Below are 15,778 nucleotides of genomic sequence, written 5' to 3'. Positions count from 1 at the left end.
AATTTAAATCTATGTGATCATAATAATTAATGTTTTCTACTACATCTTTGACTAAAAAAATCATCAATGTTCTCTTTTCCTTTTTAGATGAAGTGGCGTCTGAGAGAGGGCCGAGGTGAAGCCCTGTACGAGATCGGAGTCAGGGACTGCGGAAGAGTGCGCGGGCTCAGCAGCCGCGAGCTGCGTGCGTCTCTGAGGACTCTGCGAAGAATGGCGGCGCGACTCGGGGCCGCCTGCGCCTTGCTGACCAGGGGCAGGGTTCCGGGAAATCCTAAGAGGGAGAGGGCGGAGGTGCTCGTGAGAAAGGTCAGTCTGCTCATATTATGGCGAATTGCAGGAACACTCAACGATTGTTTCTGCTCCCAAAGTGTACTTATCCTGACTTGTCATCGATGACTGGACAACTCCACAGAATTATTAAACTCATTATTTCGTTGTACTTAGTCACCCGAGCATTTTGAACATATTATATTGATTAATGCGCCGGCTAGACGGTAGCGGCTTGCCTGCGCGGTACAATAACTTGCCTGCGCGATATAGATTTTTATAGCGGTTTTCGGGTTGGGTGCGCTTCAGTTTTCCCGTCCATACACACAGGCTTCCCGATACAAACCGGTTTGTGCAGGTAAGCTTGTCGTAAAACATTAGCGTCTAGCCGGCGCTTTAGACGAGATATACCTAGATTGCCGGCAACACCGAGTTGAGTCCCGTTTAATTAAGGTTTTCCAGCGATTGCAGAATTATATAATTTGATTTTTTTTACAGCGTATTGAAAACCTGTGTTATTAAAAATCTGTACTATAGTATAGTATAAAAACCATAGTTGTTGATCTGATCGATTTTTGTGCCATTTATGAGAATCGCATTTGGGTCGTGCGAAGCGTTTGATCAGTAAATCTGTATTAATATATTATGAAAGTCTGTAATAATGCTAGGTTTATTATTGTTTTATCGACAGATTCCGGATGACCAGCACAACATCGAGGTCCGCGTGGCAGTCATGGGATCCAACGATGCTGGGAAATCCACCCTGGTTGGCGTGCTGACCCAAGGTAACAAAAATAATTAGATTATAATATATACATAATTATTAATGCATGCAACGACCTGCCATATTAATGTGTACCGTACGAAAATTGACATTGCCCTTCAAGACCTTCACGGGCATAATATTACCAATCAAATGAGTGACTCCCCTAACGGCGAAATTAAAGCAAAAATTGCAGCTGTCATAATTACATATTCTAAATAGAAATCAAGTAAATATTGTTTTGTTATTTACGCGTTTCCAAATTTATTTGAGTATAGATTAATTTCTTTTATAGTGTTCACTGTCAATTCATGGTGGAACTGCATTGTATTATTTGTTTAATTAAATAAAATACAATTTTATAGTAGGTACTGAGATATCCCGAGTTCTGTGCTAGCTCAGGGTATTGGTTGAACTCAGGATTCACAAAAATAAATTAAATAAAAGTCTTTGTTTTTTTTGGTGAGCCCCCCGTGGCTTTGTATTTTCAATGGTTATTTTTTTTACAAGAAAGAAACTTATGTTAAACAGTGACATATGTATTTATTATTATTGTTTCCATAGTTCCTTAATTAACTATATCTTAATATCACTTATATTCTATTTATTAATGGCCGACACTAGTTTTATTTTTAGCGCGTGAGTTCGCGAACTCAACTCCATGTTTGCTCGTGATTACGTATTTTTTCGACTGCTTTTTAAATGTTTTAAAACGCTCGCCTGATAATTGTACAGATATCGCAAAAGAAATCTCATGCTTATCTCTCTTCCACTCTTGCATCTTTTACATCTATCTCTTTTAAACTGAAAAAAAAATCTAACATAGATTTACTATTGGTTTGAAATTTTATATCTAGGTACATATTATAATTAGTATTCTAAATTTAACATTTCCTTTTTATCCAGATAGCCAAGTGATATGTCATAAGTCTTTCCTATTCTGTTAATTGACTATGTGGCCAAGCTGCACGTTTAGGCCTACAAAACTTAATTCCGGCTCCCCATTGAAGACGGGAGTCCAGGAGTATGTCAGTACTTATTCCACGTTATTAATTAAATTTTGTACCGGTTTCGTCCTCTTCAAAGGGACATTATCAAGTAAATAATAAAACTTAAAACAGGCATTTATCAAACAAAATCATAAAAGCGACAAAATACCTAACCTATCAATGCATTGCAACGAACGTCCATAATAATAAATAACCATTAAAATACAATTACTGCAATTAGATATTAATAATTCTTGATACCTATAACATTAAGGAAACTGCACCAACTATTCTAAAAATTAATGAAACGTATAATAAATTATTTGCATGTGTCAATTGATGTAATGTTGCAATACTCACGATCAAATTGTATTGTCAAAATGATAGGAATGCTTTATCCGCAGTGCATGCATTTATTCAATTAAATTAACTTCATTAAAAAGATGATTTATGAATGTTCCTACAAAATTAGGTTGTTTGACCTTGTCTCGTGGCCATATGCTCCGTCTAGGAGATGAAACAGCATTGATTATTCGTTAAACGTATTATATTTTATTTATATTACAGGAGAACTGGACAATGGTCGGGGGAGAGCCCGTCTTAACATGTTCCGACACCTTCACGAGGTGAGGACTGGCCGTACCAGCTCCGTCAGTCACGAGATACTCGGTTTCGACCCTCAGGTGAGCATCATCAGGTCTTCTCCGGATATTAAAACACTTTATAATCCACTAATTTGAAGGCACTGTATTGGTACAGCCTGATGAATGCTTTCCGAGCTTTTATAATTGCTTCAGATTAATATATTCCACTTGCGTGAGAGCGAGTTCCAGAAATGTTTTCGTAGCATTGCTTGTGCCAGATAATGGTGTGTCATGGTGCATTCTTTCGTCGCATTAAAGGTGATGAAATGACATTGGATCTGGCTCGGCCACATGTTTACCTTGTATATGTTTACCCATGTATACCTGGCCTGCTGTCCATAGGGTGTATATGGCATGACCCGGGAAGACGCTGAAAGACTGGCGAGTGACAGGGATTCTCGGAAACGCCACGTGTAGTCCCACTAAAAAGAAAACAAATATTCACATAAATATATCTATCTTCCGAATGAATCATATTCTATTCACAAGATGTTTAATAAACTATTTCTTTTATTCAACGAATAAGACAACATTTGAGAATGTAACATTCTATATAATATATATTGAACATACATAATTTGAAGACATCTCATGTATATACACACTAGAAAAAATATCTTTGTTGAAAAAAATATTACAAATACGATAGCCAATATTATAATGCAATTCGATAAGCATTTCATGTAACAACTACTATTTGAAATCGTCGTAATTAAGTGGGATGCCCGTAGCTTAATTGGAAAATCATACTGGCGTGAATCTAGCGGGATACAGGTTCAAGTACCGTCTGGTGTAAAAGATCTTTTCTAGTGTGTATTCAAATTATGTATACACAAGATGTTGTTTGTTGTGAAAAACAATATAGTTGTAATCAAATTGAGGTGCATGTCGCCTACTGTCACGCAGTCGCGGCGACAAATTTAGTGGTTTTGTCATTTTGCAGAATATTTTGAACGATCACCATCTCTGTAAATTCACCGAAGAATGACACTGATGAAGAGTGCCAACTATAATGTATTAGTAATTTGAATTATTATTAATTATTCATGCTAAATTCAATTGATTTTAACATTTTCTACGTTAAAATTACGTGCGACATGACATCCATAGATAAAACCCGCAGATAATAGATAATAGACAACATTCTTATAGAAAATACATTCCTAGTGCCAACCACTAAAAACAAAAAATGTGATTTTGACATGACAGTCGAAAAAGTATAGGTATGTGGAAGATGATAAAAACGTTTATTGAATCATGCAGGTGTCGATGCAGTGCAGTAGAACGTAAGGTGACCTCATTGTTGTTCTGGTAATTTTTGGCAGATTTTGCAATACAATGTTCATTCAAAATGTGCTATGGGATGGGAGCATCAGTCTGATAACGTTTTAAACACCAAGAAAAACGACATTACACACTTTTTTCCCGTAGCGGCAGCTTACTGTGACGTCACGTGATAGTAGACGACATGCATCATAATATATTTCGTGCTTATCTCTGATCTTTTGATAATGGTTGCTTCGCTTGCAGGGTCACCCGATCAACTACGCGTACAGCGAGCTGATGACTTCCGAGGAGATAGCTGAACGCAGCAGCAAGCTTGTGTCTTTCATCGACCTGGCTGGGCATAGGAAATACCTCAAGACCACGGTTCAAGGCCTCACCGGGTATTCCCCGCACTACGCCATGCTAGTGGTTAGTATTGTTGACAATCGTTCAGGCTAAGGCGACATAGGCAGATGCCTTGCTTGGTGGCTACGTCCTAGGTAACATATCCCAGCGAACGGACGCACACTATACTATCGCAATGGCCACACTCCACTGCACGCTTCGTGCCTCGCTACGTGATTATTAGTTACCTTGTGAGTCTCCCGGCGCACAAACGTGTTGGTTATTTTTATTGTGTCACCTAGATGACGGATGCAAGATGGCGGATGTTTCTTCAGTATGACAAACGTCAAACACCGTATATTTTGAGGTTATGAATAATGACGCATGGGGCGAATTGACATTATGCACCCAACAAGTTCGAATTTGAGACTTTCGAAATTTTAAACTTAAATTCTCTGTGAGAAGTAGTTTTCTGGTTAGTTTTGAGAGTGACATATTTTTACGTTGTTGACTTGAACGCTCCCAAATGTCAAATGAATTCAAATGAATTTGTATCTAAGCATGTAGCGTGCAATGTGGCAGTAGTGTTTTTAGTAGACAAGCATAGCACCTAGCGAAGCACCTGCCTATGTGACCGAAACGTCAGTGTTACTATATACGAGGTATGTATATGCAAATGGTCAATGCGATACGTACAGAATTTGCCAAAAAAATATGTGAATGACTTCGGAAACCGGCTAATCTGCACATCACAGGAAACAGAATGTCTGGTACCTACAGCTGTAATCGGTTAAAACAAAATGTCGCCTATTCAACGCTTGTTCTTTGATGGTAGGTACTACTTTACGGTAGCGAGTTATTACACCTGAATGGTGAGCTTTGAGAACAGATACATGTAGATTCCGTGAGTCAGTGCTGAGGGGTGGAGGTAGGCTGTTAAGATTTGATGTAAATAGTGCACATTAAACTTTGTCAGTCATACTTATTTCTTTTCATTGAGCTAAGAATACAAATTGCAGATGGTTCTGGTTAGTTTTTAGAATTCATTAAACCCTGCCTAAACCAAACCTTAATCGATTAAAATATTCTTTTATCTATAAAATATCTAAAATTTTATATGGTTTAATGGCATAAGTTCAGATAATTTATAAATAAACAAAAAAAAATTTGACTATTATTTTATTATGGCTCGGTTTACACAGGGTTTAATTGAATTTTAAAATCTAACCAACACCATCTGCAATTTGTATTATTAGTCAATGAAAACAGATAAGTATGACTGTCTAACTTTAGTGTGCACTATTTATGTTGGATCCTAACAGCCTACCTCCACCCCTTGCCACTGCCTTACGTGCAATTGTATGATTTAAAAAGTAACAAGATAATAGGATAACAGACCACACATCCTCTAATCACTGCTAGATCAGAATCAAGAAGCCAACTGGATTCCATTGTCCACTAAATACCATCCACGGATTGTTTGAGGATGTAAGAACACTGCCGACTGACAGGGGAATCTTTTAGGCGCTGCGTGGTGTCCATATGCGCTAAAGAGCGGACATGAATAAAGGAAAATATAATTTATTTGGAAAAATCACAATTCTTTGTCATTTCTTTCAGGTTTCTGCAACCGCCGGCATAAATCAGATGACGCTGGAGCATCTGGCTTTAGTGACTGCTCTTGACCTTCCGTTCTTCATCGCGGTGACCAAAATCGACTCCACGCCCCCTGACAAAGTCATAGAGGCCTTGCGGCAGGCTTTGAACACTATTGGCTGCAGAAAGGTCAGATCATAACTCTTTTGTTCATCCTATTATGTTTCCAACTCTATTCCAACACAACACTAATCAATAAAAATGCTATGATGCATTCCAAGAGTTAACCATCTTGGGGTATGAACTGTCACAATTCTTCCTCCGAAGTAGTTCCAGTTCGACGACATCGTTTTTTAGATTAACCAAACGTCGAAGTGACATGATAAGAAAAGTTAGGCATTGCACACGTGTATCAGGTGTTAGGTGTTAACTTGCAACTTGGAATTGATCCAGAAGTTATCGAATCAAGAAAAATAATGAAAATACGTTATGGAGTTAACTACTTGGAATAGAGCACATGGTGTACTGACTTTTATGCAAAGTTATGATTTTTTATTCACCAGTAGATTGTTTAAAGTGTTATCCATTCTTTTAGGTCCCGTTGCCAGTTCTGACACAAGACGACGTCATTCTAGCGGCTTCGAATGCATTATCGCGCGTCGCCGTTCCGGTGTTTCCTGTGTCTTCTGTTTCCGGCTGCGGTCTGGATACGCTGGGATGGTTTCTCTTTCTGGCGCCACCCGCGATGGCCACGTGCGAGAGGGATAGACTCGAACAGGTAATCATCATTAGCCTGAATCCATCTACCATTGAATAAAAGCTGATTCCATTCCTCTCGGTCCTGTGTTTAACCTCGTTATGTACTTTTGCAGAATATAACTATTTTGTCAATTCAGTGGCCCCTAGTTCTACCATTCGAACATTTTCATACCTTTTAGTTCAATGCGTAGGGCACTAGTTTCTCATTCAGGGACGCTTGATTCCCAGTAAGGTCATATTAGATTTATTATTGTTTCACTTCTACTAAATTATTTAAATTTATTTATTTTTACATAATATAATGAACATTATAAATTACAAATTTAAAGCGACATGACATAAAAAATAATAATATAGGGTAATATGAGAACGAAGTTCACCTAAACTCACCTCACATAAGTGGAATATATCAATATCCGAAGCAATTTGATTGAACAGAGGTATGTATTGCCCCCCCAAATGGTATTACTAATGGCAGGTTAGTTCTGCACCTTGTGAGAACAAACAATGGATACTCCAGATTTCTCAGATAATTATCAAGTAGGTATCATTACTGTTTCACTACACTACTTTCGTATGGCGCGTTGTGGTGTTAAAAAGTATTTGTGTGTACAGCGTCCAGAAGTAGCGACTGAATTCTTCTTTGTGTGAGTGCAGAGAAATCCTATACACTGAAACATGCTTCGTGTATGCCATTTCCTTAGAGACTTCCTACCATAGTTGAATTGTTCCGCGTAATATTCCCATGGCCATGTCACTGAAATGTACAGCTGTAGTGTACGAATACGCGTTGACAATCCAAAAATCTATTACCATAACAAGTAACCTTGATAATCACACACATTGTAGTGTAATTGATTTTTGTTACGATTTCTATAACTGTCTTCACTTACATCAAGACTATTGCATCGCTTTTTTGCTCGGTGCCGCTCCGATTATGACTTATTTTCTGTTAAAACTAATACATGATAACTAATGCGGTATGTCCTATATACATGTTATTTTTTTCTGTCTTATAGGAACCGGTAGAGTTCCAGATTGACGAGACGTTCAAAGTGGGCGGAACCAGTGGCCCCGTGGTCGGCGGTCTTCTCACCAAGGGCGTCCTCACGGAGAGGACCAAGCTTCTGATTGGTGAGTGAGCTCTCACATTGCGGTGAGGAACATGGATGGACATGATTTCAGATTGTTTGGAGGGTTTATTACAGGGAATTGGTCCAAACAGTTAGGTTAGGTCACTTTGAAAGTGTCAGTGAAATTATCATAGTAGATTTTTGCGTTTCCACCGTGTGTCCTTCTTCCTTCTTTACTCGACGTTTCAGGCTCGTTGCAGAGGCCATTATCAAGAGATGATATGTTTTATGATGAAAATGTAGTGTAGGTATGTGAATGTAAACATTGCTCTAAGAATGTCAAAAATATCCGATTAGCTAAGAGCAAACGTTGCTCAGAGTAATCTGTCAATCGTTACATAATTGACATTCTTAGAGCAATGTTTACATTCACATACCTACACTACATTTTCATCATAAAACATATCGTCTCTTGATAATGGCCTATGCAACGAGCCCGAAACGTTGAGTAAAGAAGGAAGTAGGACACACGGTGGAAACCCAAAAATCTACTACGATAAACAAAACCGTGAAAGCCTCAAATATTAGTCAATGAAATTATTACTATGATACTTTCTGAAATGTTATTGTGTCATTTACAATATTATATAATGGGCATATTATACTATGTCCATCTGGTAATAGTTTTTTTTTTTTTTAATTATAGGTCCGTTGGATTCCGGCGATTTTGTACCGATAACAGTGATATCACTACACAGAAACAAGGCTCCGTGTAGAGTCGTCAGGGCAGGCCAAGCCGCGTCACTCGGCCTCTCGGTCCGCCCACCAACCTTGCGCCAGGGCATGGTCATCCTGGCGATACCCGACGGCTACCAGGGACAACATGACCTCATTAAAACGCCCGTATCTCCGCAACCGAAGATCGGAATCGAAAACGGAAAAGACCGAAATGTGCACGTTAAAGAGACGAAGGTGTCGAATCAGTCGGAGAAAAACAAGGTGGCGTCTGAGGGTAAACAATCCAATTTGAAGATACGGCAAGAGGATATCGTGGAGATTGTCGATGGGATCGGGGCGAAAGGAGTTGCGGACGACGTTAATTTGGTCAAACGTTCAATTGACGATGGTGACAAATTGATGAGGCTCTCCCCAAGCAGGTAAATTATATTAAATTAAGGCTTCGGTGATAATGATAAGGCCTAAAATAATGTAAAATTTAATTCTACTCGTTTACTATAAAGGATAGGCCTTTAGCTAAATTCACATGGATTTGATGCATACACATTTTCTGACAGTTCGTAAAACATTCGGGCTTATTCATTAGCCGGTATGCAGCCAATGCGGCATCGACTGATTAGTATGGAGTAGTTTTCAGGCGATGAAATTTTATATCGGGTTTGCCCAAACTTATGGTGGGCAATGTACAATTCTCGTTTGTACGAACGTCTACATTAACGCAGCGAAAAAATCAAACCTCATTGGTTTTATCAGAACTAGTCATTAATGACGGACCGCGATAAGTATAATTCACGGTTTTACATTTTTATTTTCTCCAATTTACTGCTCATATAATTCAAAATTTATTTTAATTCCAGACGCATCTGTGCGTTTCAATTTATAGACATGTCTGCATTGCCTCATACCAAGGTTGCACAATGCGTTTGTATAAGTGTTGTATTGTTCTTTTGTTTACATCTGTTTGTCTCGGAAACGAAAAACATTTTCAGTTCAAGGGAAATCGAATATTCTCAAAAACGTGAAAGAACATGTTGTCAATAAGACCAATTTGTATGATTTTCTCAGAAAATGATTTTAATCCACATTATACCTGTGACAATATGTCACCTGACCTCTAGATACATATTAACTGTCTACAATTTTCTGTCTCCTTTTACAGATACACGAGTCGTTTCGTATCCTCGTTTGGGAACACCGCAGCTATTCCCTCGGCGTCAGTCGATCTCGATATAGACTCCATCGAGGGCTTCGACGATGAGCCAAACGAAAATGAAACCAAACCACCCGAAAAAGAAGAAGAAATCCGCACCGAGAGCTGCAAAGTCGTCGATCTCTCCGCCGAAGACATCGACGAGGGCATACTGAAGGAAGATCCTAACAACCCAAGAGGATGCTACTGTTTCCAGGTATTGAAGAGTCGATAGCCGTTATAAATAGTTTTAAATCAAATCTTCAGCCAATCGTGTCATTTCTCTCCTATCTCATTTTTATTGGTGTACGTTAAATGATCTGCAACATCACCCCATTTATTGCTATAGCTACCATGACGCCGCTACGCCCGGCCAAAACAAGGTATTGTGACCCCCAGTATGAAAACCCAGTGCCTTTTGCATTGGGCTCCTTCACTCGCATGCTTTCTTGAAAGTTGTACAGACCTACAAACTTATCTGTAGAATGGCCAAAAATGGAACTACAAACTACCATAGGACGCCATTTTGAAAATTTCATTCGAATGTCAGATTTTGTCCTGTTACGAGTCTTGAGTGGGTAGTTTTCGACAGTGGCTCCCCCATCCCATTCTTCAGATAAGTTTTTAGGTCTGTACACACAGGGTGTACTCATTATCCGAGTCCTCGCAGTTACGAATTTGCAGGAAAATGCAGAAAATACTGACCATATCCGATCCTAATAAGGTCATATGGGCCTCCACAGAGTAGAGGTTTTTGTCAACAGATTTCTGTTTTTACGAGAAATGGATGTTAGCCACTTACTCAATCTTATTAGGTCCAATCTCTGACTCCAAACATAAATTGAAAAACAATAATATGTGTATTTGCTTGACCCAGGATTCGAACCTGGGACGTTACAACGCAATAGTCACTTTCAATCTTACAATTCCACACACTCCTATGCTATTTCTGTCTTGCTCGTGTGTTTTTTATTTTCTAAACGTGTCCGAATTAAACTCATTTACTAAGTAATTTTGGTCCCCGTTTTAAAACAAAAGAGGTAGTTTTTCGGCCATAATTACCCTCGGATAACAAGGACCGCCTGTATTACATTTTGCCATCTACAGTTTACCATGAGCTGTCTTACCGAAAGGAGATGGCAGTATATCATTTAGATTTAAAAATAATGCGTTGTTCGTGGACACAGTTATTGATTGGTATCAAATATCTGATAATAACGCTATCATTATTATCTTCTTCTTATTGTGCCATCCCCTAGCGGAGGTCGGCCACCATCAAGGCAATCTTATTTTTGTCGTCTGCTACCCGGAACAGTTCAGTGTTCAGTTCACTCGTACCAATCACGGAGGTTCTTAAGCCACGAAATGCGGCGGCGTCCTCTGCTACACTTCCCATTGATCTTTCCGTGAATGACAAGTTGGGGAATGCTGTATTTTTGTCCTCTCATAATGTGGCCGAGGTACTGTAGTTTCCTGGTTTTGATACTACGTATAACTTCTCGGTCCTTTCCCATTCAATTGAGAACTTCAACATTTGTCACCAGGTCAGTCCAAGGAATTTTGAGGATGCGTCTATACAGCCACATCTCGAAAGCTTCAAGTTTCATTATTATCATTTATATAAATATATACTGATATGATTGTGTTTGTAATTTATTTACCTACCTATTTTTAAGTATTTTATTTAGAGTGAATCAACATGAATTAATCTCAATACTGTACGGCCAACTGTATTCATACAAATTTCAGGTCATACTAACATTCCGGATGACAAGTGCAATTTTGCAAGATGTGCCAACTACCAAATATTAATTTTTCTGTAGCTACCAACTATTGAACCACATTAAAAACATTGTTAACCCTTTCGCTGCGAGCCATTTTCGCGGGAATTTATTTTCAGTCAACTGATCTGTTAAAACGGTCACTACAGCTAAAACAGATCGATTCCAAAATTAAAAAATAGATTACTAGATGAACTATATATCAGTTATTCCAAATGCACCAAGAAATAAACTATATTCGTTTCATTCTCACTAAAATAAATCGAAGAAAGTGAAGACGCTAAAAATTATCCAAGCTTTGACCGCGCGTTCAAAATGGCGGCCGTCCAGTCTTCACATACATGGTTTCTACACATACTACCGAGCAATTCGACGCGTTTGTATTTGTTATACACAGGGCTGTGTTGAATACATGCTGCCGTGTAGTTGGTTACGGTCTATGACAGATATATTACTAAATCACTTGTGGAATAATCAGTGGGTTATCGCTTATCGCATTTAGTAAGTCGTAAACTCAAATTTTATTACCGTTTCAAATTCTGAACCTATATTTATTTTCGTCACCATAAAATAATGTTGTCATCCACTTATTCATTAGGATGTTTTGGAGAATATAACACTAAAAATAATTACCGCACTGCTAAAATACTATTATAATATAATTTATGAGGCGCCATCGGCTTTTTAATTGTTCAAAGGGCCTGTCGAATAATCGCCAGGCATGTGAACAGAGCTAACACAGTTTCGTGGCACATAAAAAATATAAATTATTACCCATTATAATAATGTAAATATCAAACATGGAACAATGAACAAAGCCAAACAACTGGAGAGCTGTGCATCGATAAAATATTTTCCAGCATTATTTCTTCGATAATATTATGTGGTAGTGACATTTTGGCGGGTGAAATAATTATTTCACATATATTTATAATGACAAAAAATACTAAAAACAAATCTTCAATATGTTTCTTTCGAGATCACAAATCACTAAGAAAAAATACATAACACCAACGTAATCATAATAATTAATTAAAAGGTAAATAAAAATATTATCGATGCACACTTTTCGATGCATGACCAATGTTTTGTTTTGATAACCCTGGTGACGCATCTAGTACACCCGTCTTCGCAATGGCGCGCGATTCAAACAACTGAATAACGAGTGTTCTTTTCAAAAATATATTTCCTTGTGTTTTACTTGACATTTTTATGATCTGTTGCCTGATATGTCTACCTAAAGGTTTGAACTAATTTTTAAAGCATATTATCCACAAGTGTCTCTTCTAGTTTGGTCAAAAATACGAGATAAAGTCTATGGCATGTTTACATGCCATACGCAGTCTAAGGGTTAAATCGCCATCAACAGCTTAATACTAAAAGGTTTAATTTAAACGACTTCCTCTTGTTATCATCAAAAATCGTTTATCTAAATACTGGCGAACAGAAGAATGAAATGCAGTTTTTATTAAAACATATTACAATAATTAATTATTATTTTTCAGGCCACCGTATCGGTGCTGTACCATTCCACGGCCATATATCCAGGGTTCCAGGCCACGGTTCACATCGGCAATATCAGGCAGACGGCGGTTATCGAGGTGAATATTAACATACTTATTGCAGTGCGCCTAGTTCTACCTCAACGTTGGGTGCCAATTCAATTAAGAGCAAAAGATTAAAGCAACGTAGCAGTATACAAGTAAATAATAAGTGAAGAGCAGTTTTCACATCGTTACATAGGTACCCATTTCTGCTTGAAACAGGATTCAAACATGCAACTGTTTTGTATGAAAAGTTATAAACAATTTATTCCAGTAATTGAATTACACTCTATGAACTTTTGTACATAATATATTAGATGTCATTGTTTTGATAGCTACGTATTTAAATTCGTGTCCGGAAACTTGTACGTAAAACATTTCACCGTGAGCTTTCTTATCGGAAAGAGATGACCGTGTACTATACGGTCTCCAATTTTATTAGATTCAATATGAACTTTAATTCAATTTTCATAGTTGATTTTGGCAAAATTCATGAATTCAAGAATGAAAACCTAACCTAACAAATATGTAATCCAGTATATCGGCTATTTTCAAAGTTTGTTTGCTGCTGTCTTCCTGTAAAGTGTAAACCGACAAGAACCGTGTCTTATTTAGACATGAATTTTATGTCAGTACTATACAACCCAAAGAGGTTGGACACAGTCTTTAATATACGGCTATATGTTTCTGATACAACATTTTACAATGAAGTGTGATACGGTGAACTGCATACGTACAAGTTTCCAGATGCAATTAATGCATGTTATGTGTCGTTGAAAAATGAATTTGTATTACAAATTAAAGCGCATTTTACAAACTTATATAAATATCTTTGACTTGTTCTGCTAATGTGTCCACTTTAATTTCATGATTTTGTATTCTAACGTCTCTTTGAATGCGATAATGACAGTATAATCATTTTTTTTTCTCTTTCCAGGGCATTCTGGCGGCAAACAGCGTACTTAGAGCCAAAGACAGGGCTCCCGTAGTGTTCCGCTTTGTCAGGCACCCGGAGTATGTCAAAACGGGGGCCCATTTGCTGTTCAGAGAGGGCCTGCACACCAAAGGCGTCGGCGTTGTTACCCAAGTTTTTCCGCATGCCAGTCCAGAGGCAGCTCCCCACGACAAATGAGGTGTATTGCTTGACGAAGAGATCATCTAGCTACTTACATTCACCTTGCTACTTGGCTATTCGCTGCTACGAACTTAATCGATTCGACGATCCACCGGGATTTAGGGGGCCCTTTTAGTTGCTCTCCATGACAATATTTATCCAATTCGGCGATGTCTATCACGCTGCATATACTAGTTATCTACTCTGTGGCAAAATGCCCAACATGCACATTTCTTGAATTTTGACTTTTCGATCTCATACATTAAGGGTCAGTATGATAATTTGATGACCACTAGTAGGACACGTCGTTTGAATAATAGGCACATTGTGAGGCAGCGGCGAAGACTGCTTGTTGGAGGGAGGTAAACGATGGCGTGACAGAAAAAAAGAGTTGATTCACACTTGGACAGTAGAGCTTCAGATGTATCATAAAAAATTTAAATCTTTTCTATTCTGAATATTCTTGTACATTTTAAACGCATGATGAATGATTCATGGATTCCATTGAAATTGTATAGATGTCACTGTTTAACTATATCGATTTGCATTGTTACATATTCCGGTAAACAAATTATACTTGGCGGACACGTCATAGCAATCGTCTACTTGACTACAAATCCCCATTTCTATGCCTATCCTTTCACACTATATACAGCGCTCTGACGTGTAAGCCACTTTTTAGAAATTGCACTGTACAACCATAATACTATTATAATCATTTGTTGTTGAGAAAGCCGACTCCTTGCCCCTCTTTATATTTAATACCTCTATATTTCAGACTAAATATTATAGCACAATCATTTGATTATTTAATGTTTCGGGTTTTAAACCCGCTGTGTTAAAATATACAAAAAGCTTAATAATAGAGGTTTAACACGTCACTAAAAACGAGCTAACATCAGTGACGTCTCTGGGTGGACAGTACATTTATCATCAACCGAGGGTTAGAGCATTTCTATGAAACCTCCTCTAAACCAGTGACGGTTTTAGGTACGTGGAGGTCCTGAGGCCCTTGTGATTTTTTTAAATTAAGATGTCAGTATTTTCCAAATGGAAAGGTTACATGTAAATTGTACATATTACATTTCACCATAGCACAGTTCGCCATGAGCTTTCTTATCAGAAAGAGATAACCGTGTACTATACGGTCATCTCTATAGCACCGGGTTGAAAAAATTACACGTTCGTGGAGCATTTTCATAGCCGATTTCTGCATAATTCATGAATGAAGACCTAACCTAACAAATAATCCAATATATCGGCAATTTTCAAAATTTGTTTGCCGCTGGCATAACAGGTATGTTATCCGTCAAGAACCGTGTTTTATTTAGACATGATTTTATCTCAGTACTATATGAACCAAAGAGGTTTTACGGTCTTTATTGTAATAACAGTATTCTTTATGTAATTTGCCGCCCCTATGCAATGCGTGGCCTGCCTACCCCCTCGGGGACGTCACTGGCTAACCTAACCTTCAATTAACTTAGTTTTAAAAGTAAATATTATAGATATTTGAAATTCCTGACATTATGTACATCTAAGTGTTTTGTTACGCCGATTTATAATATATATCTCGTGGACTTGACAGTTTCATCGATACTTCTGGGCTGCTGGGCCAGTCCTATAGGCCTGTATTGTAGGGGATAATTTTCTCTCAGTTTCTCCAGTGTTTTGTTTAAGATTTCATTTCAAAATGTCCAAATATTGATT

At 38.0% G+C, this 15,778-nt stretch overlaps 1 protein-coding gene across 3 annotated transcripts in view; it reads left to right on the top strand.

Moving 5' to 3' along the window:
• The window catches only part of LOC147076064 (uncharacterized), a 28,182-nt gene extending 13,113 nt beyond the window's left edge, over positions 1-15,069 (top strand). For all 3 annotated transcript variants that reach the window (XM_085941548.1, XM_085941549.1, XM_085941551.1), the window contains exons 3-13: positions 88-306; positions 959-1,052; positions 2,587-2,702; positions 4,194-4,358; positions 5,895-6,059; positions 6,466-6,648; positions 7,649-7,763; positions 8,409-8,859; positions 9,600-9,846; positions 12,916-13,011; positions 13,892-15,069. In XM_085941548.1, the coding sequence (XP_085797674.1) occupies positions 88-306; positions 959-1,052; positions 2,587-2,702; positions 4,194-4,358; positions 5,895-6,059; positions 6,466-6,648; positions 7,649-7,763; positions 8,409-8,859; positions 9,600-9,846; positions 12,916-13,011; positions 13,892-14,086 (2,046 nt within the window). In that variant the 3' untranslated portion in view covers positions 14,087-15,069. The remainder of the gene's footprint in view (positions 1-87; positions 307-958; positions 1,053-2,586; positions 2,703-4,193; positions 4,359-5,894; positions 6,060-6,465; positions 6,649-7,648; positions 7,764-8,408; positions 8,860-9,599; positions 9,847-12,915; positions 13,012-13,891) is intronic.
• Positions 15,070-15,778: the final 709 nt, after the last annotated feature.

The sequence above is a fragment of the Rhyacophila brunnea genome, unplaced genomic scaffold (genome assembly GCF_057557595.1).
Source record: "Rhyacophila brunnea isolate RB1 unplaced genomic scaffold, BYU_Rbru_1.0 scaffold_13, whole genome shotgun sequence".
Taxonomy (NCBI): Eukaryota; Metazoa; Arthropoda; class Insecta; order Trichoptera; family Rhyacophilidae; genus Rhyacophila; species Rhyacophila brunnea.
The sequence above is the reverse complement of the archived record's forward strand: the minus strand, read 5'-3'. Positions and strand labels throughout refer to the sequence as shown.